This window comes from Myodes glareolus, chromosome 20, assembly GCF_982192425.1.
Source record: "Myodes glareolus chromosome 20, mMyoGla1.1, whole genome shotgun sequence".
NCBI classification, from domain to species: domain Eukaryota; kingdom Metazoa; phylum Chordata; class Mammalia; order Rodentia; family Cricetidae; genus Myodes; species Myodes glareolus.
In genome coordinates this window covers 46,302-73,275 of record NC_142045.1, presented here as the reverse complement: position 1 = coordinate 73,275, position 26,974 = coordinate 46,302, and the positions used below count along the sequence as shown (strand labels likewise).

The following is a 26,974-nucleotide window of genomic DNA, read 5'->3' as shown; positions in this document are numbered from 1 at the left end:
TAAACATATGGAATCTGGGAAAAGGGAACTCTTCTCAGGCTCAGTGTTTGCTTTCAGCCAAGCACAAGCAACACATGATAATGTATAAATATACTTTATACCATATTCTTCACAATATAGCTCCCTTTAAATTTCTCATGCTCCTGTTACTTGCTGCAAGTAGGCGCAAGTAAGCACATTGTTCATGAAGCTACACTTGATGGACACAATTCTTTGGTCTGCTCTTACCCCATCTGGGTGCTCCATGAAAAACAATCATGCAACACATTCTTATGAAGAATAGATAAGAACACCTGTGTTCACCGAGTCTTGTGTTATTTTCTTTTAAAATAGTATTTTACTAATTCATTGAGATTTTCATACAATATAGTTTGATCATATTTATCCCTTCCTCCAGCTCATCCAGATTCATCCTCACATCCTTCCCTACCAACTTCATGTTCCAAAAAGAAGCCAAATTTTTACAACCCAAATATTCTTGGGTGGCTAGCCACCTCCTGGAGTGTGGTCAAACCCTTAAAGAAAACTGATGCTCCTTCTTTCAAGGACTTGAATTGCCTATGTATTGCCAAGAACACAGATAGGCATACTTCTTGGTCAACAGCCCACAGATTGCTTTAAGATAAATAAACCAGTTTCTTCAATTCTTAGTTTTTCCTAGTCAAATATTTTGAAAGTTGTAGGTACACAGGTCGTTCCCCATTTTTCCGGAGGCGCTATGCAGGGTCGTTCTGCTTCCTGGTTCCACTGCACCAGCTTGAGGGTGTGCATAGAGAGAACTCGCCCTCTCCTGTTATGATAATTTCACCTACCGGCCCAAGGGTATAGCTTAGAGAGAACTCTCCCTCTACTGTTATGGTAATTCCACCTGCAAGCAAGGTTCTCACCGCAGGCAAGGTTCCCGGGTCAGAGAAAGAAAGGTTCCTCTTTTCTCTGTTCAGCTGCTCTCTGACCTTGGGTGCAGCCCCCTGATTTTTCTCTTTCCTTGTTCCTGAAGGGGGGCTTGTGTCTTTCTGCCCCATAGTATATATACCCGACTTATGCTTAATAAAGCTGCCATTTGCCACTTGCTCCTTGGTAGATGAGCCCGGTCTCTTGTGTTTGTCTGTCTGTTTTAACCCTTTAGGATATTAATCCGTTCTCGTGGGCTTGAGTCAGGAAAGCACGCGCCTGTTTCGAGGTTCGGGTGTTCACAAAAAAGTGCGGAGACAACAGAAAGTCATTTGGGGGTTCCTGTCATTACATGAATATGGGATATCTACAATGCTTTACTATCTAAGCCCATTTCTTGCTATGTGGGTATGCTGCATACAACATAAAAGTTATATGTACACAATTAAAATAAAGTTATAAAGACTTCTTGCAAAAGCATTTTTGTCAGTTAGAGAAGGAGAAGAAATGTCAATTTACAAATAGGATATAAAAACAAAACCCAGAATGTTACCAAGAAGACAGCCTGGTCTATAAAGTGAGTTTCAGAATGGCTATGGCTATTACATAGGGAAACTGTGCCCCAAAAATTAATAAAGAAAGAAAGCAAAAGAGAAAGAAATAAAGAAAGAAAATGCCACTTCCACACCCCCTTTTCTCTTTGTTAATCCCAGATTATTTATTTTAATTTTAGTTTTTCTTTGTAAATTGTATTTGCAGCAGCAGTGTTCAGAAGGAAGTCCTGGACCATGTAGTGAAATAGTTTGTCTGAAGCACAAATAAAAAGACAGGTCCTGTTTCAAAAAAAATCAACTTAAAATGTGAAATAAAACAAATAATGCAAGTAAGGGTTTTTGGGTTTCTTTTTTTTGGTTTTTTGTTTTTGTTTTTGCTAAGAAGCCTGAAAAAGACTGAATTCAGCAATTTCCCAACTTTGACAAGAAGGAAATGTTTCCCAACTTCAATAAGAAGGCAGGAAATATGTTTATCTAGCTATTCTAGGTGGTACTGGAATGTGACTTTAATCCCAACACTCAGAAGGCAGAGGCAGTTGAATCCCTGTGAGTTCAATGCTAGCCTGGTCTATAAGAGCTAGGTCCAGGACAACTAGGACTGTTAGGCAGGGAAACACTGTTTCAAGAAACAAAAAAAAAAATGCATATCTGAGCAGACCAGTCAAGTTGTAGCCTCACCCTTTAATGGGTCAGCCAGTAGTTCAAGGTTAAAAAGGGGTGGCGACCTTGGCATTTTCTAGTCTGTGAAGTCAGTTCCTCAGGGAACAGGTGTGTAGGTAGGGCTCATGGAACAGATGATCTAAATCTCAAAACAGCAATCAAACACAAACCAAGTAGGAAGACATGCCTTTGGTAGTTACCCCATTCAAGAATTAGGAAAAATCAAGCTAGGCACCTTTAAGTCCTAGCACTCGGGAGACAGAAGCAGGCAGATCTCTGTGAGTTTAAGGCCAGCCTGGTCTTCAAGAGCTAGATCCAGGACAGGCTCCAAAGATACAGAGAAACCCTGTCTCCAAAAACAAAACAAAACAAAATAACAACAACAACAACAACAAACCACACCACCACCAATAACAACATCAAAAAAGAATTAGGAAAAGCTGAGCAGTGGTGACATAATACTTGTAATCCTAGCACTTGGGAAGCTGAGGCAGGAGGTTATCAGTGAGTTCAAGGCCTGCCACATCTACCAAGCAAGTTCCAAGGCTATTACATAGAGAAACCCTACCTAAAAAGACAAAACAAAACAAGACACAAAAAACAAAAGAATTAGGAAAGTGCTCATGAAACATTATGAACCAACTAGAAGGCAGTTGATAGCAATCGAAGGTGAAAGATAAAATGCAGAAAAATTTCGTTGATGAAATCCAACCTGTTTTCATGGTCAACGCTGTGCAGCTAATAGAACTAGAGTGAACATTTGTCACTTATCAATTAAAAAAAGCTAGAATATCACATGATCATAAAAGATAAAAATCTTACAGTTGACACCATCCAACCTCAAGTGAGAAAAACATGACAAAATGCAGCAGGAATTCTTGCTATTCTCCACTATGCCATATAAGGGGAAATTTTGTTTCTGCAGATTTGGAACAACTAAAACCCTCTTATCTTCTTTTCTTTTCCATCATTCCCCTCAGAGGAAATCTGGACATTTGACAGGATTTGGTTTTGTTTTATTTAAGTAGAAGGTTCCTCAGACATAACTCTGTAAACACTAAAATTGAATAGCCAGTTTCTACTCATTTCAGTTGAGTTCAGTTTTCTACCAAAAACTCCTGTCTGGCATGTCTCTGTCTTTGGTGGGTTACTGTCCCACCATCTGCATAGCAGTCAAGAAAGAGCTGGCTGCCACCCATAACTCTAATTTCAGCAGAACCCCACTCCCATCTTCTGTCTTCTGAAGGTACCAACCAGGCACTCGCAGAGGGTTCACAGAGGCAGGTGGGCAGGCAGCCACACAGGCTGTGTATGTGTGTGATATCAAGCATGCATGTACATGCCCTATCATGAAAGGTCAATGGCAGAATTAAATTGGGGTAGGTCTCAGAAGCACACAAACCCAAATCTCTGCTCTGAGGTCAGCACAGGAAACCAGACTCTATGCTATAGCCTTGGAACCAGTTCTGGAACTCCCAACTACTGATATTAAAGAAATGTGCCACCACTGCACCACCCAGCAGGATCTCTCCTCTTCTCTGCAGGTGGACATCAGCTTGACTGACTGACTGATATGGCACTACCCAAGGCAGGAACAAACATGCAAATACCACTGTGGGCATCCCAACTCCTCTGTACCCACCACATAGGTGCCCTTCCTCCCCCTCCCTGCTTTACAACAAGGGGCTAGGGAGGCCTCCATTGAGAATCTCCAGGAGGTGCCTCATTTTCTACCTCACTGTGCCTGATGACTTATTAAGACCAAAGAAGGTTGCCTGTGCAGCCTGTGAAGGAGGATACTTTCTTATTTAATCCCATGAAACTCCTCCTCTGTAAGTCATGTACACCTCCCCCCACCAGCCAGCACTGTCTTTTCATATTTCTTAGTTTGTTCGTATATTGACATGGGGCATCTCTTACATAGCCCTGCCTGGAAAACATGACTTTCAGAGTTCACAGAGTTCAATCTGCCTCCTGAGTGATGGGATGATGATAGTAAAGGTGTTTTGCTTACTTTTTTGCATATTTAGTTTAATTTTAAAATTTATCCAAGTGTTTCCGTGTGTGTGTGTGTGTGTGTGTGTGTGTGTGAGAGAGAGAGAGAGAGAGAGAGAGACAGAGACAGAGACAGAGACAGAGGGAGACAGAGAGAGCAAGGGAGAGAGCAAGAGTAGGGGGGGTGTTGAGTATAAAGTTATGCTCTAGACACTTTCTAGGTAACATATCAGAAGTTTTCATTATGGGGGTTGGAGAGATGGCTCAGAGGTAAAGAGCATTGACTGCTCTTCCAAAGGTCCTGAGTTCAATTCCCAGCAACCACATGGTGACTCACAGCCATCTGTAATGGGGTCTGGTGCCCTCTTCTGGCCAGCAGGCATACACATAGACAGAATATTGTACACATAATAAATAAACATTTTTAAAAGTTTTCATTATGAAATAAGTCAATATACAACTGTGAACTTTTTATTTATTTGTTTGTCCATTCATTCATTCATCTGTTCACATATTTGCTTACTTTATTTATTTACAGTGGAAGAGTTCATTTAGGGTTAGTAATCAGTACAGAACCATCCATCAGAATGGGAGGTACGAAGGTATCATGGGAAAAGAGTAAGAAGTCATGACCTTCCCTTTTGAAAGGGAGCATTCTGAAGGGAACAGGCCCCTACAGAATAAGACTAAGACAAGAAACCTTAGTTTCAAGTGCCCACAAGTCATTTCCCCAAAGTTAGGCATTTAAATAAGCAAGGGTCCATTAATTCCTTTTTGAGGAACTTCAGGTCCTGACATTAACATATGACTGGAGCAAACTGGCAAGGTAATGCTAGCCACACTCCCCAGCCAGTGACCTTTAGCCACACCGCAGTTCACATCTGCTGGCAGACACTGGAATTCATCTCAGATCCTGCAGCCTCTTCAGGCCACAGACCATTTATTTTAGAAATCCCTTCCCCACCACCCACATATGTCAGATAAATAAATTCTCAGCAATAGAAGCTTGAAAGCGGTTTCTCAAAATTCTTTTGATTTTTTTTTCTCGAGACAGGGTTTCTCTGTGTGTCATTCCTACCTGTCTGGCCTTGAACACACAGAGACCTGCCTACCTTCTTTGTGGAATTTTGGGGTTATAGCCTTGTGCCTTCACCAACCAGTTCATTTCTCTTTTATTAAGGCCTGGTTATTTAGTTTAACTTTAGTTAATTTTCTGAATTTGTATACTTCGTTTTAAAACCAAACCTACTGGTTTACATTAGCAAGAGACTTGCTGTTGAATTTGGCATAAATCTCTAGCCAATCTGAGACAGGTCTGTCTTTAGAAGCCAGTGCTGGACCATAGTGCTGAGTCCCTTTTGCTCACCTGGTCCCGTCACTCAGACCTCACCAGCCAATCAGAGCTTCCAGCAGACCCGCCAGTCAGATGGGAGGGTTCTTCCGGGAGCAAGAGTTCCATTCTCGTTCAGCTCTCTCATGTACTCTCTCTCGGGCTCTCTTGTGAGCAGAGAGCATGTCAGCTCGGCAGCTGCACCATGGTGAGTGAGGGGTTGCTCTCCATAGATGGAAGGAGTGGCTGTGGTTGGCGAGCGAGGGGCCATTGTCCCCAAACTAGGTGGAGCGGCTCGCTGAGGCTGGCAGCTTTTGTGGTGAGTCCTCCACTGGCTGGGTGGGAGCCAGCGGACTGACACAGAGTTTAGCGGTTTCCTGTCTCAGTAGTCCTAAACTTGCAGCTCTCTGCTGGCAACCTCTGAATCATTTCACTGCCCGGGCTGTGTCTGCACAGAGCAGAGCATCTGGAGCCGCAGACAGTGGTGTCTGTCGTGCTTGTATCGTTGCATGTGGCACATTCGCCAAATGCGGAAACTCCTGGTCTCTCCTGTGTCTTCAGAAGTTCTGCACTTTTCACATTTAGGTTTGGGATCCATCTGTAGTTAATTTCGTATGGCTTGTAAACAGTTTCTCCTGTGTAGAGTAGCGCTCTGCTACTAAACTGTGATGTAGAAGAGTATAGTTGATAATAGAATTAATGGTATAAGGATTTACCGGTTCTTAGGATACTTTTAGTCACACAAAGTAAAATTTAAGTGAGGGAGGGCTGCACCCCAAATAGCCAAAGATGAGTAGCATGCATACCATGTTTGTTGTTAGAGATAAGTATGGTGAGATGGAAATGTTTGTTCACCAGAATTAGCCAGCCATTAAGGTACATTCCTTTAGGAATGACAAATAGTTAAAACAAATGAGACAAACCAGCCAGAAAACCCACTTCCCTATCTAAGTCCTCAGACCACTGCTCAAGGGCTGTTATGGGGTCACAACCTTGTGTGCCAGGAGAGTATAATATTTCTAGAACAGCTACATTTTTCAGCTTTTAGGAAAGCAGTTGTGACTCAGTGTCCCCTGTGCTTATTGCAGTGGACTTGAATCCTGTCTGCAGCCCCACAGGGCATTACTCTTGCTATCATCCTGGCTAAACACCATAAATTCTTGGATTACAAGTATGCTGCACCACAGAGCTCTAAAATTGCCAGTTTGAGTCATGCAGTGGGACTCTCCATTACAGTAACATTAAAAGGATTTGCATGTGGAGCATGACTTCTCTCTTCAGACCAGAAAAGTAGGAACCATGTACTGTGTACACTAGAGGGGGTAAACACACTGGACAATAGCTAGATCATAGACTGAAGTTTAAGGTCACAAGTTTCAGTGGTTTCCATAACAAAGAAGGACCTGATAGGGCACAGTGTGTAACTTTCTGTGTGATTTTCCATCATACAGTAATTTCTTCCATGTGAATCAAGACATAATTTGTGGGTATACAATTTAGGGAGGAGAGCTTGAACTACTAAGTATTCTGCTTCCAATTAGTGAACTCTCCCATGCAGATATGTTCAATCCTGGCTGACACAGTTAAGTCAGCTCAGATGCTTGAGACAGAGGTCATTGGCTGTAACTTCATGGGACAGCTTACAGCACTCAACAGCTAACATTTTACATGGAACAAAGTCATGCATTCTCTTATTAATGACATTCTCCCTACCAAGGAAGTGCCTACTCTGTTTCAACGTCAGTATAACTGAGGGTTCAATTATTTTTATAATTTTAAAAAGTAATTTATTGGTTATAATTTTACATTATAAAATGAAATTTTGATTTCATTTTCTTCAATGGCATGACTGCTTTAATCTCTTTTTGTTTCTATTTTCCAATGTTTCCCAGTTTTTTAATTTTATTCCATTTTTAAAGTCCTGTTTATTTATTCATCTATTTTTTTAATATCAGTTTAGAGCAGTGATTCTCAACCCGGTGTGCCATGACTCCTTTTGGGAGTAATCAAATGTACCTATCACAGGGCTGGCCTAAGACTATCAGAAATTACAGATATTTATATTATAATTCATAACAGTAGCATAAACATAGTTATGAGGTAGCAGTAAAAATAATTTTGTGGGTAGGGAGATCACTAATCATGAGTATATTAAAGAGTCACAGCACTAGGAAGATTGAGAACAACTGGTTTAGATTAATGTCTCTTGTAGCTCAGGATTGCATGATACTATGTAATTGAGAATTGCTGTGAATACCTAATCCTGCCTCTACTACCTTGTACTGCAAAGACAGTCCTGCAATTCCTACCATGCGGGACCTTGACTGGTCTGTGGGAAGGAGAAATAGGTCAGTGAGTGAATATTCTCCAACTTCTGTAGATTTTATTGTAAATTTACAAGTGAAGTGAGACCTGTGTAAGAATTGAGTTCACTGACCAATGTAAAGCCAGTGTAATCACAACAGACAAGGGTTGGGCAAGAAAGAGAGTAAAAGCTTTCCTGCAGCAATGGTAGTTGACATTAGCAGTGAGTAGTGAGGTGATCAATTTAGATGTTGATCAATTTAGAACATCAAATTAGATGTTCCATAAATGTCCTGTCTGGCCATTTTGTGGGTCCACAGACCACACCAAGGACCCAGTGCCTTGGAGGAGGAACAGGAAGTACTCTGGGAGAATAGAAGATTTTACTGAACTACAGATTTTTCAGATTAGCGTCTTGTTTGACCATAGTGTGGAAAAACAAACCTGGAGGATGTTTGCTGAGACATTCGATCTCTGCTCACACAGTAGGATAATTGCTAATGTCTTGAAGCCCAGCTTGGTGATACTAGAGGGACTCTGGTAGCAATTAGTAGCACCAGTAGAAGGTAATTTACAAGTTCTTTCCAGGATTCTCTTGTTCTGCTCTAGGGAGCTGTGAGGAGGACTACAAACCATGCCATGGTGAATGTAGGAGTGACTGTCCCCAGACCTGAAAGAGCAGGTTGGCTGAACTGTCAGAGATGCTTGGACAGAGATGAACCCTGAGCAAGACAGATTTGATTGTTCTTTGTGGTGACCTGGGTAGTGGCCTTTGGCCTCTGAGCTTTGTTGAGAGTGGGGGAGGCTCTGCCATCCTGGTATGGGAGAATATGAGTTTGTAATATTGTTGCATCACTGTATAACTAAGATTAGGTCTTGCTTTGAAAACCTAATCCTGCTTCTGCTGCCCATTGTTGGGTAGATAGTCCTTCAAATTCTTCAGGACTCAGCCTTAACTGGTCAGTGGGATGGAAAACTAAACCAGCTAATGAGTGTCCTCTAGTCTCTGACTTTCAGTGTATGATTATAGATAAAGAGGGTGAGAACATAGGTCAAGCTCGAAGCTGGTAGATTCACAGTATAGGAAAAAAGAGACAGGACAGTGGTTGAGAACTTTCCTACTTCAACAGTAGTTGAGATTCACAAAGTGGAATTAGGTAATCAATTTTAGGTGCTCCATAAATATCCTGATCATCACTTCTTGATGTCCACAGACCAAGCAATTAAGAATCTCGATAAAGAACCAAACTTATCATGAAACCAAATTGCTATATTACAGTAGTTCAACTAAAATAGATCTGAGTAAAATGTGGCCCTGCCTAACAGGACTGTTTTTTCACTGGTTTTAAATATACACCCTGAGAAAAAAAGGTTTCAGAAATCTTTGATTTGCTCTAATATAAATCCCTTGTTTCTGAAACACATGGCCATAAGTTTCAACTTTTCAAAATATTTTTTTGAGATAATTATATCATATCCACACTCTCTTTCCTTTCCCCAAGCCTTACCATGAGTCCTTCTTATCTTTTAGTTCATGGCCCATTTTTCTTTAATAACAGTTGTGAATGTGACCTGTGTTTGGCCACAGAATTTCCCAGATATGAGGTGATGGGTTGGCTGCACTGCACATTGAGTGTGTAACGGAGGTTCCACGCAAAGGACCCTGTGCTTTGGATGAGGAACTGGATGTGCTCTAGGAAACTAAATGAATGTCTACTAGAACACAAACTTTCTGGACTAGGGCCCTGTCTATTAGGCTGGAAGGGCAGAACAGGAAGTACTGTGCTGTCTGAGTCATTTGATCTCTGATCACCCATTGGGGAGCTGATAATATTCTGAGGTCCAGCAGGAAAGTCTTAGCAATCAGGAATAATAGTGACAGGTAGCTTGCAGGTTCTTTCCAGGATTTCTCTACTTTTGTTGTGATAAGTTGTGAGGAAGACCACAAGCTATGGCATAGTGGGTGTAGGGTGTTCACAGAGGGTTTGTTGAGCTGTCATTTCTGCTGGGATTTGGATGGATCATGAGCCAGGCTGTGGTACTGTTGCTCTAATGTTCTGAGCAGTGCTCCTTGTCCTCTGAGCCTCCCTGTGTATGGATTTCCTGGGGAGAGGCAGACTCTGCAGGCCTGCCATGGTAGGTATTTTGCTTGTAATATCATTGTCCAGTGTACAAACAGAGTCATGCTTTTGGTTTACAATGGGAAGACAGATTTGAAAACTGATTATTTTCTGAATTTTGCAGTCTACTTTCAAGTTTGTCTTATAAATGTTTCAAATAATTTAAAAGCTGGTAGAACTATGGTGATGTTTATCATCTTTTCACAATGCATGATTAAAATGTTTCTAACTTTCTGCTACCACCAGCTACAATGGTGTAATTCAGTGATGTTTAGTTCTAGGGGACAAAGGGAGTTTCTGAGCTATAGAGGTTTCTTAGGTATGTATGGTGTTTTGCAGGTAGATAGAGCAGAATATATCTTGTGCTATAATCCATGTGACAGGAAGGAGAAGTTATTCTATATTGGTTTGGAATTGGGCCTCAGTGTGGCTGAGTTTACCTAAAAACACAAGGAGGTCTAAGGGGCTGCAGAACCATAGCAGTAGATCCTCTCTTTTTACAGAGAGGGCTCTAGAGCATGGGGGCTCTCTGGAAGAAATACTAGTAGCTGGAGGGTCAGAAACAACAGTTTCAGGGTCACATTGGGGTAATTTTTTGAAAATTGTGAATACTTTATTTATTTAATTTCCATACACATAGAATCATAGGTAGCTGGGCAACATAGGTCAAGATCACAGGTTTCCTGACTAAGTTTCTTTGGTCTTTTGATTAATAGCTGACTATATATTCCTGCCTTTGCTCTTGGCTTTTTCTCTCCATCCTCTTTATTCTTTCCCAAATATCATACACATTCTTGTTCGATCAGCGTTTTGGTAATTTTTTCCCCTGAGACAGGGTTTTTCTGTAACTTTGGAGCCTGTCCTGGAACTCACTCTGTAGACCAGGCTGGCTTCAAACTCACAGAGATCCTTCTGTCTCTGCCTCCTGAGTGCTGGGATTAAAGGTATGTACCACCACCACCCAGAACGAAGTTATATTATGTCAATCTGTGTACTATTTTTTGATAATCCCATTGATTACTCTGAGTGCTTCCAATATGAAAGTAGCTTTGTAATCAACTTTCCTGTTATAAATTGTTGGGAATTGTCATTATACTGTATTCATTTATGGTACAAATTTAACATACACATCATCTTAATTTTGATGCATCATGTTTCCAAGGATCATTTATTTACTTCTTTATTTATTTAGGTTTTGTTGCTTTTGTTAAACTGACTTTTGGCTTATTGGATAAATGGTATTATAGATGTTGGCTGGTGGTTCAACACATATTCATTTTGCAGGTGTCATGAGTTCAGATACCTACACTCAAGCTGTGAAACTCATAACTCTACCATTTTAGATCCAGGGCATCTGAACCCCTCTTTTTTGTGATACTTGTATACACATGGAAGACATTCTCACTCATGCACAAACATATGTAAAAAGTAGCAATAAACTTGTTTTCAAAGTGCTTGTTACTTACAAAGCAGTTAGAGTAAAACAAGTTGCTTTAGGTGTCCACTGATTCTTTAAAAATCTGTTATTTTGCATTTTCTTTTAAAATATTTTCATTTCCTTACTCTGATTGCAGACGTACAGGCAATCATCAATTAGGGGGAGCAAAATGGTATCTAAGTGATTCTAAGAGACATCCTTTTCTTTACTGTACTATAATGAGATTTTTTTTTTTAGTGGTCAAAGCTATTTATTACAAAGTTAAGGCATGAGAAGGTTTCAAGTGAATCTCTCCAGTTTTGGTGGAACAGCTCTCCTCACCCAAGTCATTTTCTGTTATTGGTAAAGGATAAAGAACTGAAGGGTCTAGGATTAGTGGTGGTCAGTGATTTCTTACAGTTTGATTTTGGTTAGAATCTTGTAGTTTTTATTTAAAGGAGTATACTATGTCTTTGTGTCTTTGTCAGTGCAACCCATCTATGTTGTTGATTTTATTCATTGTTATCTAAGTATATTGTTTATTTTCTGGATAATAATGGTCTCCTCAATTTTGTATTCAGATTTCTCATATTATGACTTCTTTGAGTTTTTATTGGTTTGGGAAGTTTCTGTGGAGAGACAGTTTTAGTTTTCTTGTCTTTGTCTTAGATGTTTCCCTCTTTCCATTTCCTGGCATGTCTATCTTCATGTTTGTGTTTTTGCTTCTTAAGTGATTGATATGAATAGTATGTTGCCTTTGGATCTTTAAAAGCCTTCATGTAAATTATTGTCTCTTTCGTCTAATTAACCTCAGCTATCAGCATGGCATAGCTTAGAGTGATCTGAGAAAATACCAACTGAGAGTGTGCCTAGCTCAGAATACCTGATTAAGGTATCTGAGAGAGATTGTGTTGAGTTTGATTGATATAGGAAGGCTCTTCCACTGAGTTGGCCATATCTCTGAACAAGCAGCCCTGGGATTAATAGGAGAACTAGCTGAGCACAAGAAAGTGACAAAGCCAGAAAACAATGGTTCCACATGTTTTGCCTTTAGTTATTACCTTGAGTATCTATCCTAAGCTCTCATATAGAAGAATTGTATTATTTGTAAACTTTATTTAGTTTACAATCAAATAAACATGTTCATTTCCTGAGTTGCTTTTGATTCCATAATTTAATAACAACAGAGAATAAAATTAGAATAAAAATGGGACTCAAAGGGGATTTTGTTGCTGCAGAGAACCTGGGAATGTTGACTCTTATAAGAATGCTGAAGATATTAGAAAACTGGAGAAAGAGCTTAATTAGCTGTGCTTGTGGGACCTTGAAGATGTGAATGTTGAGAGTAATGGCAGACAGTGGAGGTCATAGGAATTTAGTTGGCAGTAGGCTCTTCAGGGAACCACAGAGTTGGCCTGATCTAACTGCCTTGAGAGACCCATGTCATAGGTTTTTCAAGTAAAGTCCATGGTTCCTGGGTCACAATATACCTCCTAGTTCCTGACAGACTGTTGTATTCCCTCAGGCAGTGAAGCATTCAGGCTGATTTGTGCTTCTTTATGTCATCCCTTAGTAGTCAAGAAATCATGAATCCTTAACAGGACAATTGAACATAGACATTAATCTTGTATATGCTGTATAGCTTGTAAACGTAATTATATCCTGGTACAGACAGAGGCTTCTTGGTCATTTCTGCACTGACCAGACCCATAATAATTATACAGAAATTGTCTTAATTATAAGACTGCATATCCAGTGCCTAGAATAGAGCTAAGCCTGCATAAGTCATTGGCACTAAGATGACGATGGAGATGAGGCTTCCTAATGCTCGCAACCTTTCAGTGAGAGGCTGGGCCATGACTCTAAGAAACATTTGTTGGTACTAGGGGATACAATCACCATGGACACAGGATTCATGTGGGGAAATGGGACATACATGGGGGAAGAGAAGTTCATAGTATCTGTGGCTGGTTAGTGGAGAGAGTGAACAATCTGATCTGTGTGAAAGCCTTGAAAACCAGATACAATTGGAGAAGTAGGAGACATTTTAGTGGGCAGAATCACAGAGGCTCAACAGAAGAGGTGGAAGGTGTAGACAAATTCCAGGCTGGATTCTGTCTTACCCCTCTCATCCATGAACCTGCCTAGAGGGGAGCTGATGAGAAGATCTGCAGAGGATGAGCTGGCCATGAGAGGCTTCTTACAGGAAGGAAACCTCATCAGTGTGGAAGTCCAAGTAGTGTTCTCAGATGGAGCTGTTTCTCTGCACACAAGGAGCCTGAAATATGGAAAGCTAGATCAGGTAGTTTTAGTCCAGGTCTCTCCTTCCCTGGTGAAATGACAAAAGACTCATTTCCATGACCTGCCATGTGGTGCTTCAGTGATTCTGGGTAACAGTTGTTTCATCTAGACCTACCCTACACCTGAGCACAAAGATGAGGATGCTGGAAGCTTCATTGCACACCTCGAGCTGCTACCCCTTAGCAATCGAGAGGTGATCTCCCAGCATAGTCTTGCTGGTAACTCGGAACGATGCTATATGACACCAGCATCCTGTACTGCTATGAGGCCTCCCTTGCACATCAGATCAAAGATACCTTAAAGCCAGAAGTAATGGAGGAGATCATACTAGAGACACACTAGAGGCTTTTATGACAGGAGGGTTTTAAGGCCAGGTGTTGAAGGATAAGACTGTGCGCCTCTCTGGAAGGGAAGAGTTTGATGTGTGATTTCTCTTGCCCCACACAGGGTCCAGGAAGGATCTGACAAAGATGTTACTCACCTGCAGCAGTGCAGCAGAGCCAGGCCTCTTCTCTTCTGTTCTGAGACAAAGCCAGGGTGGAAGCGAATGGTGGCTTTGGATGCTTGGGTCCCTTTCAGAGTACAGTGTCCCAGCCTGATGATGTATCTTGAAGTAAACTGGAGAATTCATGTCTTCCAGTCACACCACACACACCCCATGAAAATGTTCCAGTGGAAAAAATGGTGGGCTGGGGAATATAGCTCAGGGATTCAGCACTTTCCTAACATGTGCATGGCCCCAAGTTCAATTCCCAGCCCTACTCCTGCCCCAGAGAAAAGAAAACCAAAGTGAAAGAGAAAGCCATGCGGTGTTAGTGGGTGTGGTCTGTTTGATGTCTATTACATCTCCTTTAATGTACAAGTGTGGTAGGAGAAGAGGAGGTAAAGTAGGACCAACAGTCAATCAGAACAAAATGAGCCAGCAGCCTTTGTTGGAATCTGATTCCTACTGTGTCCTCTGGTGATGGGTTAAAAGGATCTGTACATTCTACCTGGGCTTCCTACCCCTTGTATGTGAGATGTTCCTGTTTTTCTAGCATCTAGGCTCCTTCAACATGTCTACCAACAGGAACTGGCCTGGAGCCTTTTTGAAGTGCCTGCGATATTCCCTGAGATATTGGCAGTTTTCTCTGTAGTGCCTGTCCTGCCTGAGGGTGGTTTGTAAGAAGCTGAGTTATTGCCAATAACTGAGAGAACGGGTGTTCTGGGACCACAGTGATTTTTTTTTCTTTTTTTTTAACAGTGATTTTTAATGCTCAAACAACAACAACAACAACAACAAAACAGTTGTGAAAAGCTGCCATTTCCTTGTGTAATTGATGTGGTTATGTATTAACTTTTAAAGAATTTAAAGTTAAACAAGATAAAAAAGACTGCATATCCAATATCTTATGCTTCCTATTAAGTAACTTTTACATCTTAAAATAACTCATTTTTATTAATCTGTGTATCACCACATAGCTGTAACCTACTGGTCAGGTTCCATCCAGCATCTGTCTTCTTCAGTGGCAACATGAAATCTCCCTGACTCTGCCTTCCTTTCTCCTTTATCTCTGCTTGGAATTCCCACTTTGTTCTATTCCGTGTTGCCATAGGCCCAAAACAGTTTCTTTACTAACCAATGGGAACGAAGCATATTCACAGCATACAGAGGGGAATCGCATATCACCTCCCATTTTCTGTCTAAATAAAAAGAAAGGCTTAACTTTGATATAGTAAGATAACATATAGCAAAACAATTATCAAGCAAGAATTATAGTTACAATATTTAGTCCATTTACATTTGGAAAATTAAAGAAATTACTCTATCATCTATCTTTTTGAGTCTAAAGTTTTTTATATAATCTATCTTTTATAATATAAATTTTATAATATAATATAAAACTGTCTTTCTTCAACTCCAGCAAAGACTCCAGAAGCATAAATATTACCTAAGAAATTATAATCACTTCTAAAACTCTAGAATTGACAAAGACACCTTGCTGCCTGGACAGTCACCCAAAGATGGATACATTGGGGCATCCATCTTCAGTTTACAGGCCCATAGTGTCTGTCAGACTTTTCCTTGATGCAGAAAATTTCAAAGACAGTTCCACCTATATTGACAGTTTCTCAGTCACCTGTTTTTCTGTGTCCTGCAGAATATCTAGCAGACTATGAAGCAGGAACTGTCTCCCCTTCTTTAGGCAACTTTAGCAGTCATTTTTTTTGTAGGTCCTGCAATTCCAGTTTATACACTATACCATCAAGCAATCCAGGTAAGAGCAGTTTCTTGTCCAAATACCTAGCCGTGTCACATTGAAGGGAAATTCCATAATGAGTTTCTTCAGTGCCCATCAACCTCTCTGAAATAGTTTGTGCTACCAGAAGGAGACATGTCTCACTGTCATGAAAAGGCCTAAGTTTTTAAAACATTTAAAATGCCATATTCTATATGTCTTTGAAAGATTTGAAAATACCTACCCATATGAAATCTCTGTCCATCTAGAAAGTCTAACCATAACTATAAGTTTAACTATTATAAATGGCTATCTATTATTTGTATTTAACTATACATTGCATCTTTATGTGAACTGAACAAATATAATACCTTAAACAAGAGCAGAGATTCATTTAACAAAACTGCCCTTAAATTTGTATCAATAGACCAAAATCTATACAAATACAAAAAATTATGTCTATATCATATTCCCTTTAAATGTAAACAAACATTTATAAACAATATTTGGGAATTTTTGTAGTAGTTCTCTCCAAACTGCTTTCTCCTTTTTATTGGACTAAGTATTTTTGAGGGTTCATGGAGAGCTATCAGGGGATCTTGGTCCATCAAACCACCTTATTCTGGATGGAATCCACAGGTTCTCATCCTCTGCATAAAAAAAGCCAAACCTCGTTTCAAAAGCAACATATCCTTAGACCCAAATTTTGAAGTCAAGGTATCTTTAAAATATATATGATGGTTTGGCTTAGCAGCCTGTACAATAAGATGTCTCTTTTTACTTAGCTCCTTCACAGACAAAAAAATTCAAAGAAAACACAATAATATACATAATCTAAACTCTCTATTTCCCATCTTTACATGGCTTATTTTTCTTTACTCCTTTAATCTATGACTGTCTTCTCTCACTCAAGCTCAGATACATTTATACATTGTGACCCATTTACAGGTTTTTTTTTCTGAATCTGGTTTTTTTGCATATTTATAATTGTTTTCTGACCAGAAGCACCTTTGTTAAATGCTAGACAGTCATGGCAAGGACCAACTTCTCAGCCCTGCCTGCTTGCTCTGCTAAGTCCAACATGGCAGAGGTGTGTTTACTGCCAGCTCTGTGAGCCATTCTCTCCACCCCAGCTTCAGGGACATGGCGTGTCTATGTCTCCTTTATGCAGTTTGTAACATGGTACACACAGACCCCATTTAAGTGCAGCACCTCCCAAAAGAGTCAGAGCTATTTGTGCCAGCACAAATTTCAAAGGAATAAACTGATTTCCTGTATAAAATGCTGTTTCCATTGAATGGTTATTACTGATGACTCATTAAGGTCTACAGTGAAAAAATTAAGAAGAAAGAGATGACAAGTATAGCTGCAAATTTCTCTCCCATCTGCCAGCTCCCAAATAACCATTCAGATGATTATATTAATTATAAATTTTTGGTCAATGACTCAGACTATTATTGGCTAGCTCTTCTATTTAAATTAACCCATATTTTGTATATATCTGCTTTGCTACATGTTTCCTGACTTTTTACCTTACATTTGGTTCCTCCTACAGCTCTTGGAATTTCCTTGACCTCCCCTTCTTTTTCTCTGTATCTGTTTGGATTTCCCAGTTAGATATATTCTGTCTTGTCATAGGCCAAAACAGCTTTATTCATCAACCAATAAAAGCAACACATATTCACAGTATTCAGAAGAACTTCAGAAAAGTCTATTTTGCAAGAGTGTATTGCATTCTTTTATGTTTTACTTTTTTTTACTCTGTGAAGCTGTTTTACTTTGCCTGCCTGAAACACCTGATTGGTCTAAGAAAGATCTGAATCACCAGTAGCTAGGCAGGAGAGGGATTGGTTGGGATACCAGACAGAATAAATAAAAGGAGAAAGAGAGAAGGATTGAGGACCAAGAAGAGAAAGAGGAGAATGTCAGGGAACAGCCACCCAGCTTCACAGTTAGCCACAGAATAAGAAGTAAAAAAAGATATATAGAATAAAGATAAAAGCCCAAAGGCAAAAGGTAGATAGAATAATTTAAATTAAGAAAAGCTGACAAGAACCAGTCTAAGGTTGTACATTCATAGGTAAGAAAAATACTCCATGTGATTTATTTGGGAACTGGATGGTGGGCTACCAAAAAAGCTAAAGATTAAAAAAAAAATCTAACTACAGGATGAATCATCTATGGGTATATGCCCAAGACTGGTACAACAAATTGGGGGTACATCTATTTCCAATTTTTTGAAGAACTGCTATTTTGATTTTCATAGTAGCTTTATAAGTTTGTAAAAGTTTTCCCCCATCAATAACCAGAGTGATATAGCTAAAGTGTTGCTTAGTTCATGCCAGTCTATATTTTAAGAGTTTTTTAGTGACTTGAAATTATTAGGCCTGTTCATATCCCAATATCCAAGTTGGGAGGCTCAGAACTACCTCCTACTCCAGATTCAGGGGATCTGACACCCTCTTTTCTTATATGTCACCTGTATACACATGGAAGATATTCTTTCTCACACATAAACATATACAAAATATTGGGATAAACTTTTTTTTCAAAGATCCTGTGATTCATAAAACAATTAGAGCAAAATAAATTGCTTTAGGTGTATAATAGAAATCATACATTTTTTTCTTTATCTTGCAATGGTTTGAAAAAGTTTTTATTTCCTCACTCTGATGCAGACTTACAGGCAATCTTCAGTAATAGGAAACAAAATGGTGTGTAAGTGATCTTAATCAATATAATTTTCTTTTTATAAGAAAACGAGATCCTTTTAGTAATCAAAACTTTTTAAAATAAAGTTAAAACATCAGAAAGTTTTATGAAAATTTCTCCAATTTTGGTAGAACAGCTCTCCTCCCCCAATCCATTGTATATTATCAGCAAAGGAGAGAACTAGAGAGCACAGCATAACTGCTGGCCAGTAATTTCTTGTTGTTTAATTTTGGTTAGTATCTTGTCATTTTTTTTAAGCAACCATGGTATGCATTTGTAGGCCTGTCTTGCTTTGCCTATGATACAATCTATATTGTTAATTTTATTAATTATCATCTAAATTTATTGTTATTTCTCTAGAAAATGATAGATTGTCATCATTCTTTTTCAGAAAATTTACTATATTATGGGGTACCTGAACATTTCTCAGTTTAGGAAATTTCTGGGGAGATAGTTTTAGTTTACTCTTCTTGATCTTAGAGGTTTGCTTTTCCTCATCTCTTGACCTGTCAGTGTTTTCTGGTTCTTTATGTTTGATATGGTTAATATATTGATTTTGTGTTTAAAAATCTTCTCATATATTATCATCTCTACCTTAATTAGCTTCAGCTGTCAACATGATGCAGATTAGAGTCATCTGAGAGAACATCAATTGTGGCTTTTCCCAGATTAAATTGGTACTATTATGTTTGGAGAAAATTGTGTTGATTGATGATTGATATGGGAAGTCTCTTTTCTTCCAATGATGGTTTCAATACCCTAAGCAAATTGGACTGAGAGGGACAAGAAAGCTAGCTGAACATGAGAGAGTGACTAAACAAGAGAAAAAAACCAATAAACATTTTCCCCTGTGTCTTTTTTTTTTTTTTGCCTTCAGTTCCTAACTGGAGTTTCTATCCTAAGCTTCCACAATTGTGGGTTGTGATCTGGAAATATCAGTGAAACAAACCTGTTTATTACCTCATATGCTTTTATTTAGAGAGTTCAATCACAGAAAGAAAGGAACAAATTAGGTCAAAATCACCAAAAGTGATTTTATTGCTGGGTAGAATGTGGGAACGTTGTCTTTTGGAGCAATGTGGAAGATATTAGGACTTTAGATGGGAAAAGCCATAGAAAACTGTACAGAGCTTAATGAACTATTCTTGTAGGACTAAGAATATGGGGGTGGTGAAAGTAATACACACAGTGGAGCTTGAGTTCATAGGATTTCAGTGGAAAATAGACCTCATGAAAAATTTATCTATGGATCATTTGTATATTTTGTTCCCAAATCATTTCAATTTTCTCCATTCCCTGAGAAATGGAGTAAGGCAAAATTAAAAAGTAATTGGGTGATTTCTTAGACAAAGCATTGATTCTGTTGGGTGTTTATTACTGATGATTTATTTAGTTCTACAGTGGAAAAAACAAGTGGTGTAGAAAGAAATGAAAAGTCAGTTTTGTGGAGAAAAACAACACTAGGAAGATTCAAATGGCAGTCTTGTGATTAAAAAGAGGGAAAAAATTTCAAGAAGATTAGAACCATAAATAGAAGGCCCTTCTTATTATTTGAAGCCTAGGAAGGTAACTTAGGAAAAGAGTTCATCTATCTAAGTCTTCAATTTCTCAAAGAAAAGGCAACTTGATCCCTAATTTGAGCAAGCAACTTCATGCAGAAGCTGCTGGAACTCTGAACCAAGCATGGTAGCATCCATAACAACTTAGAAGCCAAATTGCATGTGTTGGGGAGGTGATCCATGTTGTATTTTTTTCTGGAAAAAGAAAGAAGCAAAATTTTTAGGTCATAAAAATTCTTCCTCTTTAGTTTCAGTTTAATATGGTTGTGTCCATATATGTTTGGCAGAGCAGAAACCCACTGAGGAGACTGTGAGACTTCCTCACATGAAGCTATGAAGATGAAGAAAGAGTTGTATTTTAGATGATACTCAAGCTATGAGATATCTGCAATGGAGAACTACATACAGAAAGTAGAAGTAGCAAAGGAGAGAGATATATAAAATTTTTCATGGATAGTGCTATCTAAGCTCTTTGAAAATGAATCCCTACCTGTCTGAGACACAGTTAAAGAATTTGTTGTTTGCCCTACTGAGTTTTAGTGTTACTATGAACCAATCTTCCCTCACTGTGTTCACGTTTCTCTCTCTCTTTCTCTTTTCAAAAATTTATCCTTCTTGTAAACAGAAACTGCTTATTCATTTCCCAGGCACCCAGACCCAAATAATCACATGGAAACTATATTAACTACAGAACTGTTTGGCCTACTAGCTCAGGCTTCTTATTAACTAGCTCTTTCATCTTAACCCATGTCTATTAATCTCTGTATCACCACAAGGCTGTGGCCTACTGATAAGGTTCTGGAGTGTCTTTCTGCTTTGGCAACTACATGGCCTCTCTTAGATTCTGCTTACTTTCTCTATATAGCTCTTCCAACCTGGCTATATTCTGCTTTGTTAAATCAATTTTATTCATTAACCAATAAAATCAACACTTATACAGAAGGACATCACATATCACTTTTCTTGTAATATATCCCAACTGCAGTTTTTCTGCTCTTCATTTCTCTTAGTCCTCTCCACTACTCCCTTCTCCACCAGATCCAATCAATCTTCATTTCCCTTCAGAATAGAGCAGTTACCCTAGAGATATCAATAAAGCCATATATAGCAAATTGAAATAAGACTAGGCACATATCAAAGGCTGGATGAGTCAACCTAGAAGAAGAAAAAGGGTTCCAAGAGCAGGCAAAAGAGTCAGAGACATTCCCCACTCCCACTGTTAGAAGTTCCACAAAAACAGCAAGCTACCTAATGATAACATACATATAGAGGATCTGGTGCAAACTCCTACAGACTTCATGATAGCTTTATCAGTCTCTTTGAGCTCCTATGAGTCCTACTTAGTTGATTCTCTGACCTGTGTTCTGTGTCATTTCAGTTAGGAACGATTTTGACTGAATTTTTTGAAATTTTTTTCTGTGCCTTTGAGGTAAGATTCTTCTCCATTTCCTGTTATTATTAGGATTGGTCATTTCCTAGTGTTTCAGATTTCCTGGATGTTATGTTTCAGGGAATTTTAGGCTTAACATTTTCTTTGATCAATGTGTCCATGTCTTTGATTATGCTTTTAAAGTCTAAAATTCTCTGTTCAAAGTCTTGTATTCTTTAAGTGAAGCATGCCTCTGTAGGTCTTATTTTTTGTAGAATCTTCAGCAAACCTGTGAGTTGTTTCTATCTGTTATGTTTGTTTGATTGATTTTCTTCATGTGGAACAGATATTTAATATGTATTTCTGGCTGTCCAAGAAGTGATTGCATGGATTAGGCTGGTATTTAACTCAGAGGTAGGTAGATATACATACCTCTGCCTTCTGAGTGCAAGGATTAGAGGCATGATCCAATGCATCCAGCTTTTTCATCTCATTTTCTTTTTTCGTAGTTAGGGATTAATCATTCATACAATTTCTATTATCTGTATTCTGTACTGTTGATCTGTTTGCATATCTTTCATTGTTGGTTAGCAGGCATTTCTCTTGCAAGGTGATATCCCATTCAAAGGGTTCAGAAATGACAGAAGTGAGTCTCCTATTCATTTTGACTCTAAAGTGACTTGGTGATTAAATTATGTTGTCTATGTCATGGAATAAGTATGGAGAGCACCAGATTTCTATGACTATACTGTCAAAGAAGTATACATTTACCGTGTTGTCAAAATCATGCTTTCTGTTGTACACATGTATGGGATATTTTAGAATGCATTGACCTATGATGATGTGCATATCGACTTCACTTGGGAAGAATGGGCTTTGCTGGATCCTTCCCAGAAGAATCTCTACAAAGATGTAATGCTGGAGACCTACAGCAACCTCACTACTATAGGTAAGGCTGAATTATCTTTCATGTTTCAAGTAAGGGGACAGCTGTTCAATGGTTAATGTTGCTCTTCTGTAATATGATTGTGAAACAAGAATGGGGTAAATAAATCAGGCATGGCTGTAAGGTTTGCTTCAAATGGTAGCTAAATTTTTTTTTTACAATTTTTAATATATAACATACATTTTTCTGGCACTATATTTTAGGTTCCAGTTGGAAAGACCATAATATTGAAGAACATTGTCAAAGTTCTAGAAGACATGAAAGGTAATTTTCATTTACAAATATACAAATATACATCTGAAGAATTGTAATACATCCTATATGTTTTAAACAAAAGCAACATTGTAAATAATCACATGCATTGATGATTATTAAATTCTCACAAAATCATATACCTTAATTTTAGATAGGTGAACTTCATTTGAAAGTCATTCTTTTAAGAAAGAAGTCAAGAAAACAATGTCTTAACCTATATTTCCATTTAAATCATAATACAATGAGAAGTATACTATAAAATTGTCTATCTGTTTATTTCATATTATTCATATTATAAAAGATAAACATGTTGAAAAGATGATAAGTATATCTGTAAAACTCTCTATTACACTAATAGTCCATAGAAAATGTTGGTTCTACCTATATACTTGTGACTGTGCTAAGTTTAGTGAGGGGGCAGTTAGAGTCATGAATCAAGGGTCAGCTGTTGTGGAGAGGCATTAATCCAGATGTCACAAGTCTATGAGAACAGAAAGTGTGAACTCAATGTGGAAACCTTGTATTGTTATTCTTCCTTTACTTGGTATATCATATGTTACTCTGGATACAAGCTGCATGAGCATAGGGATGTGAAAATATATAACATACCTCTTTCTTAGAACAAATAGAAGATATGTAGCAGTCCTCATATTGAGTATACTTGTTGAATTTGATGTAAAAGTATACAAGTAGTTAGTTTTCTAGTCTCATTGTTAATATATCAACAAACTCACATTTCAGAAAAGCACCACAAGTACTAGGACTGTATAAATATTTCTGTTTGTCCTAGTTCCTTAACAAATGTAGTATCACTCACAGTATAGGAAATGTTATGAAGGCAATAAGAGTGGTAAAGCTCTGAGTTTTTTCAATTCTTTCAAATATATGAAAATTCTCATACAGGAAAAAGATTCTGTAAATGTGAATCATGTAATAAAGGCTGTTATCAGTTATCTTCAAAGATGAAAAGCAAGCCTTAATAAAGGGGAGAAACCAAATTGTAAACATGGTGATAAAATCTTAACATGTAATTCCTCTTTAAAATAGGACTAAATTGTAAAATTAATTCATACACATAAAAATATTCAACAATGTATTAAATAAAGTAATGCTTTCAAATGTACCATTATCATTGTAGGCACGAAAACAGTCAAAATAGAGATAAAACTTCTGTATACACTCAATGTGTTAAAGCCTTTGCACGTGGCAGTCATCTTCACAGCCATGAAAAGACACATACTAGATTGAAATCCTATGAATATAATCAGTGTGGTAAAACCTTTACATGTCAGAAAAATCTTCAAAGGCATAAAAGAACATATACTGGAGAGAAAGCCTATGAATGTAGTCAGTGTGGTAAAGCCTTTGCATGTCACAGTAATCTTCAAATACATAAAAGAATCCATACTGAAGAGGAACCCTATGAATGTAGTCAGTGTGGTAAAACCTTTACATGTCACAGTAATCTTCAAATGCATAAAAGAACCCATACTGGAGAGAAACCCTATAAATGCAATCATTGTGGTAAAGCCTTTGCACAGCATAGTCAACTGAAAACTCATGAAAGAACCCATACTGGAGAGAAACCCTATGAATGTAGTCAGTGTGGTAAAGCCTTTGCACAGCACAATAATCTACAACGTCATGAAAGAACCCATACTCGAGAGAAACCCTATGAATGTAATCAATGTGGTAAAGCCTTTGCACAGCACAGTAATCTACAAAGTCATGAAAGAACCCATACTGGCAAGAAACCCTATGAATGTAGTCAGTGTGTTAAATCCTTTGCATGTCACAGTTATCTCCAAAGGCATGAAAGAACCCATACTGGAGAGAAAATCTATGAATGTAGTCAGTGTGGTAAAGCCTTTGCATGTCACAGTAATCTTCAAAGGCATAAAAGAACCCATACTGGAGAGAAACCCTATGAATGTAATCAGTGTGGTAAAGCCTTTGCACAGCACAGTCAACTGAAAAGTCATGAAAGAACCCATACTGGAGAGAAACCCTATGAATGTAATCAATGTTGTAAAACCTTTGCATGTCACAGTACTCTCCGAAAACATAAGAGAACCCATACTGGAGAAAAGCCCTATGAATGTAATCAGTGTGGTAAAGTCTTTGCACGTAACAGTCATCTTCAAAGGCATCAAAGAAACTACACTGGAGAGAAACCCTATGAATATAATCAGTGTGTTAAAGCCTTTGTGTGTCACAGTCATCTTCAAAGTCATGAAAGACGCCATTCTGGAGAGAAATCCAATGAATATAGTCAGTGTGGTAAAGCCTTTGCATGTCACAGTCATCTTCAAAGTCATGAAAGAAGCCATATCGGAGAGAAATCCAATGAATGTAGTCAGTATGGTAAAGCCTTTACTTGCCACAGTAATCTCTGAAAAACATAAAAGAAGACATCCTGGAGAGAAACAATATGTGTGCAATTAGTGTGGTGAAGGCTTTGTTTATCATGGGTTTATCATAGTCTTCTTCAAAGACATGAACTAACAAATGCTAGAGAGAAGCCCTATGAATGTAATGAGTGTGAAAAAGCCTTTGCACTTCACAGTACTCTTCTAATGCATAAAAGATCACCCACTGGAGATAAACTCTATGAATGTAATCACTGTGGTGATGCATTTGCACGTACGAATAATCTAAATCATGAGAAAATATTGCAGAGGAACCCTATGAAAACATTCAATGTGATGAAGTTTTATACTTTATATAGGAGTAAAACTTTTTGTGTGCAGCAATCTTTTAAAATCTTTGCATATTACAATAGACATTGACTACCTGAACTAAAAAGGAGGACTTCTTATTAAAAAGTATTTGGTCAGAACTTTAATCAAAACATTTATGATCAGCTAAACAGTGATTTGGTATTCCCCTCTGTATGTTGTGAATGGATTTTGTTACCAATAAAAAAAACTGCTTTGGGTCTATGGCAGGGCAGAATAGAGCAAAGTAGGAATTCCAAGCAGAGACAAAGGAGAAAAGAAAGTGGAGTCAGACTCCATTTATCTGCTGAAGGAGACATATGCCCTGGAATCTTACTGGTAAATTGCAAGTCTTGTGGTAAAATAAAACATAATAGGAATGGGTTAATTTAAGATGTCAGAGTTAGTTAATAAGAATCCTAAGCTAAAAGGCCAGGCAGTGTTTTAATTAATATAGTTTCTGTGTGATTATTTTGGGTCTAGACAGCCAGGAATGAACAAGGATCTTCTGCCTACAACACAGGACTATTTCTTCTGTAGAAATAAATTTGACAGTGTTAACAATCTTTTCAAGCATTACCATGTCATTTTTATACTGTTTGTACTTACAAACTCGTGGTTAAATGAATTTATGAATTTATGAAGCCCTATGTGTAGGGTAAATGAGCCAGCTAAAGAAACACATCCTGACCCTAAAACCAGAGCCAGTTAAATACATGATTTTGACTCTAAAAATGGAGACAAGGAAATATATCCTGACTCAAAAAACAAGACAAAGAAATACACTTTGTTTCTGAATCCAGAGCCAATGAAAGAAACACCTGACCCTGAAACCAGACTCAAAAGATTATAAAGGACCAGTGAAAGAACACACTTTGACCCTGAAACAAGAGCCAAAGAAACACACTCTACCCTTGACCAACTGAGCACAAAACCAGCTAATCCCTAGACATCCAACCAATCCCAACCCTGAGAATCTTCTCCCTGGGAATACTCTGTGACTAAGAAGTTCTATATAAGTTCTGTATATGTTCAGTTGGCATCTGCCCTTTCTGCCCTGGCAGAGGCAGCCCTTCTCCTGGATTCTTCCCTTCCAAATAAATTTCTTGAATGAGTTTTGGGTGAAGACCTTCACTGTCGTGGTAAGTAACTTTGTAGTGGATTGGAACAGAGAAGCTTTGGTCACCAATGCTGGCAAACTCCGTTAAAGGAGCAGAGCAGAAGTAGCAACTCTTCACCAGATACTGCAATATTTCTGCCTCAGTTTTCCATTTACTCCAGTGAAGCAGAGAAGTAACAATTTGGGCCAAAGCTGAGAAAAAAATGACATCTCTGTTAGGAAACTCCCTAGTGGGGTGAAAGAGAGAAGCATTGGACAACTCTGCTAGGAAACTTGGGAAAGGGGAGCACAACAGCCATGGACATCTCTGCTTTGAAGCTCTCTTAGAAGACTAAAGCGGAGCCCAGCTGTGATGGCTCTCATTTGGAGAGGAGCAGTATTACTACATCCTGCAGGAAGAACATCTCTCACTGGAACACAGCCTCAGGTACAGCCGGACTCCCCAGTAGTCAGTATATGTCAGGGACCATCTTTGACAAGGATACCACTTACCAGGGTTGGGGCA

The 26,974-nt window shown here is 38.5% G+C and overlaps 1 protein-coding gene and 1 pseudogene across 1 annotated transcript; both read left to right on the top strand.

Annotated features, from left to right (window-relative positions):
- Positions 1-5,543: 5,543 nt before the first annotated feature.
- Positions 5,544-26,520, top strand: LOC146895041 (uncharacterized). Its single transcript, XM_087899417.1, is given in 6 exon segments — positions 5,544-5,638; positions 22,254-22,380; positions 22,581-22,641; positions 23,771-25,025; positions 25,027-25,101; positions 25,104-26,520. Coding segments are annotated over 6 exon segments (1,839 nt in total). The 5' UTR covers positions 5,544-5,635; the 3' UTR covers positions 25,422-26,520.
- On the top strand, positions 13,071-13,953 carry LOC148118753 (exosome complex component RRP4 pseudogene; annotated as a pseudogene).
- Positions 26,521-26,974: the final 454 nt, after the last annotated feature.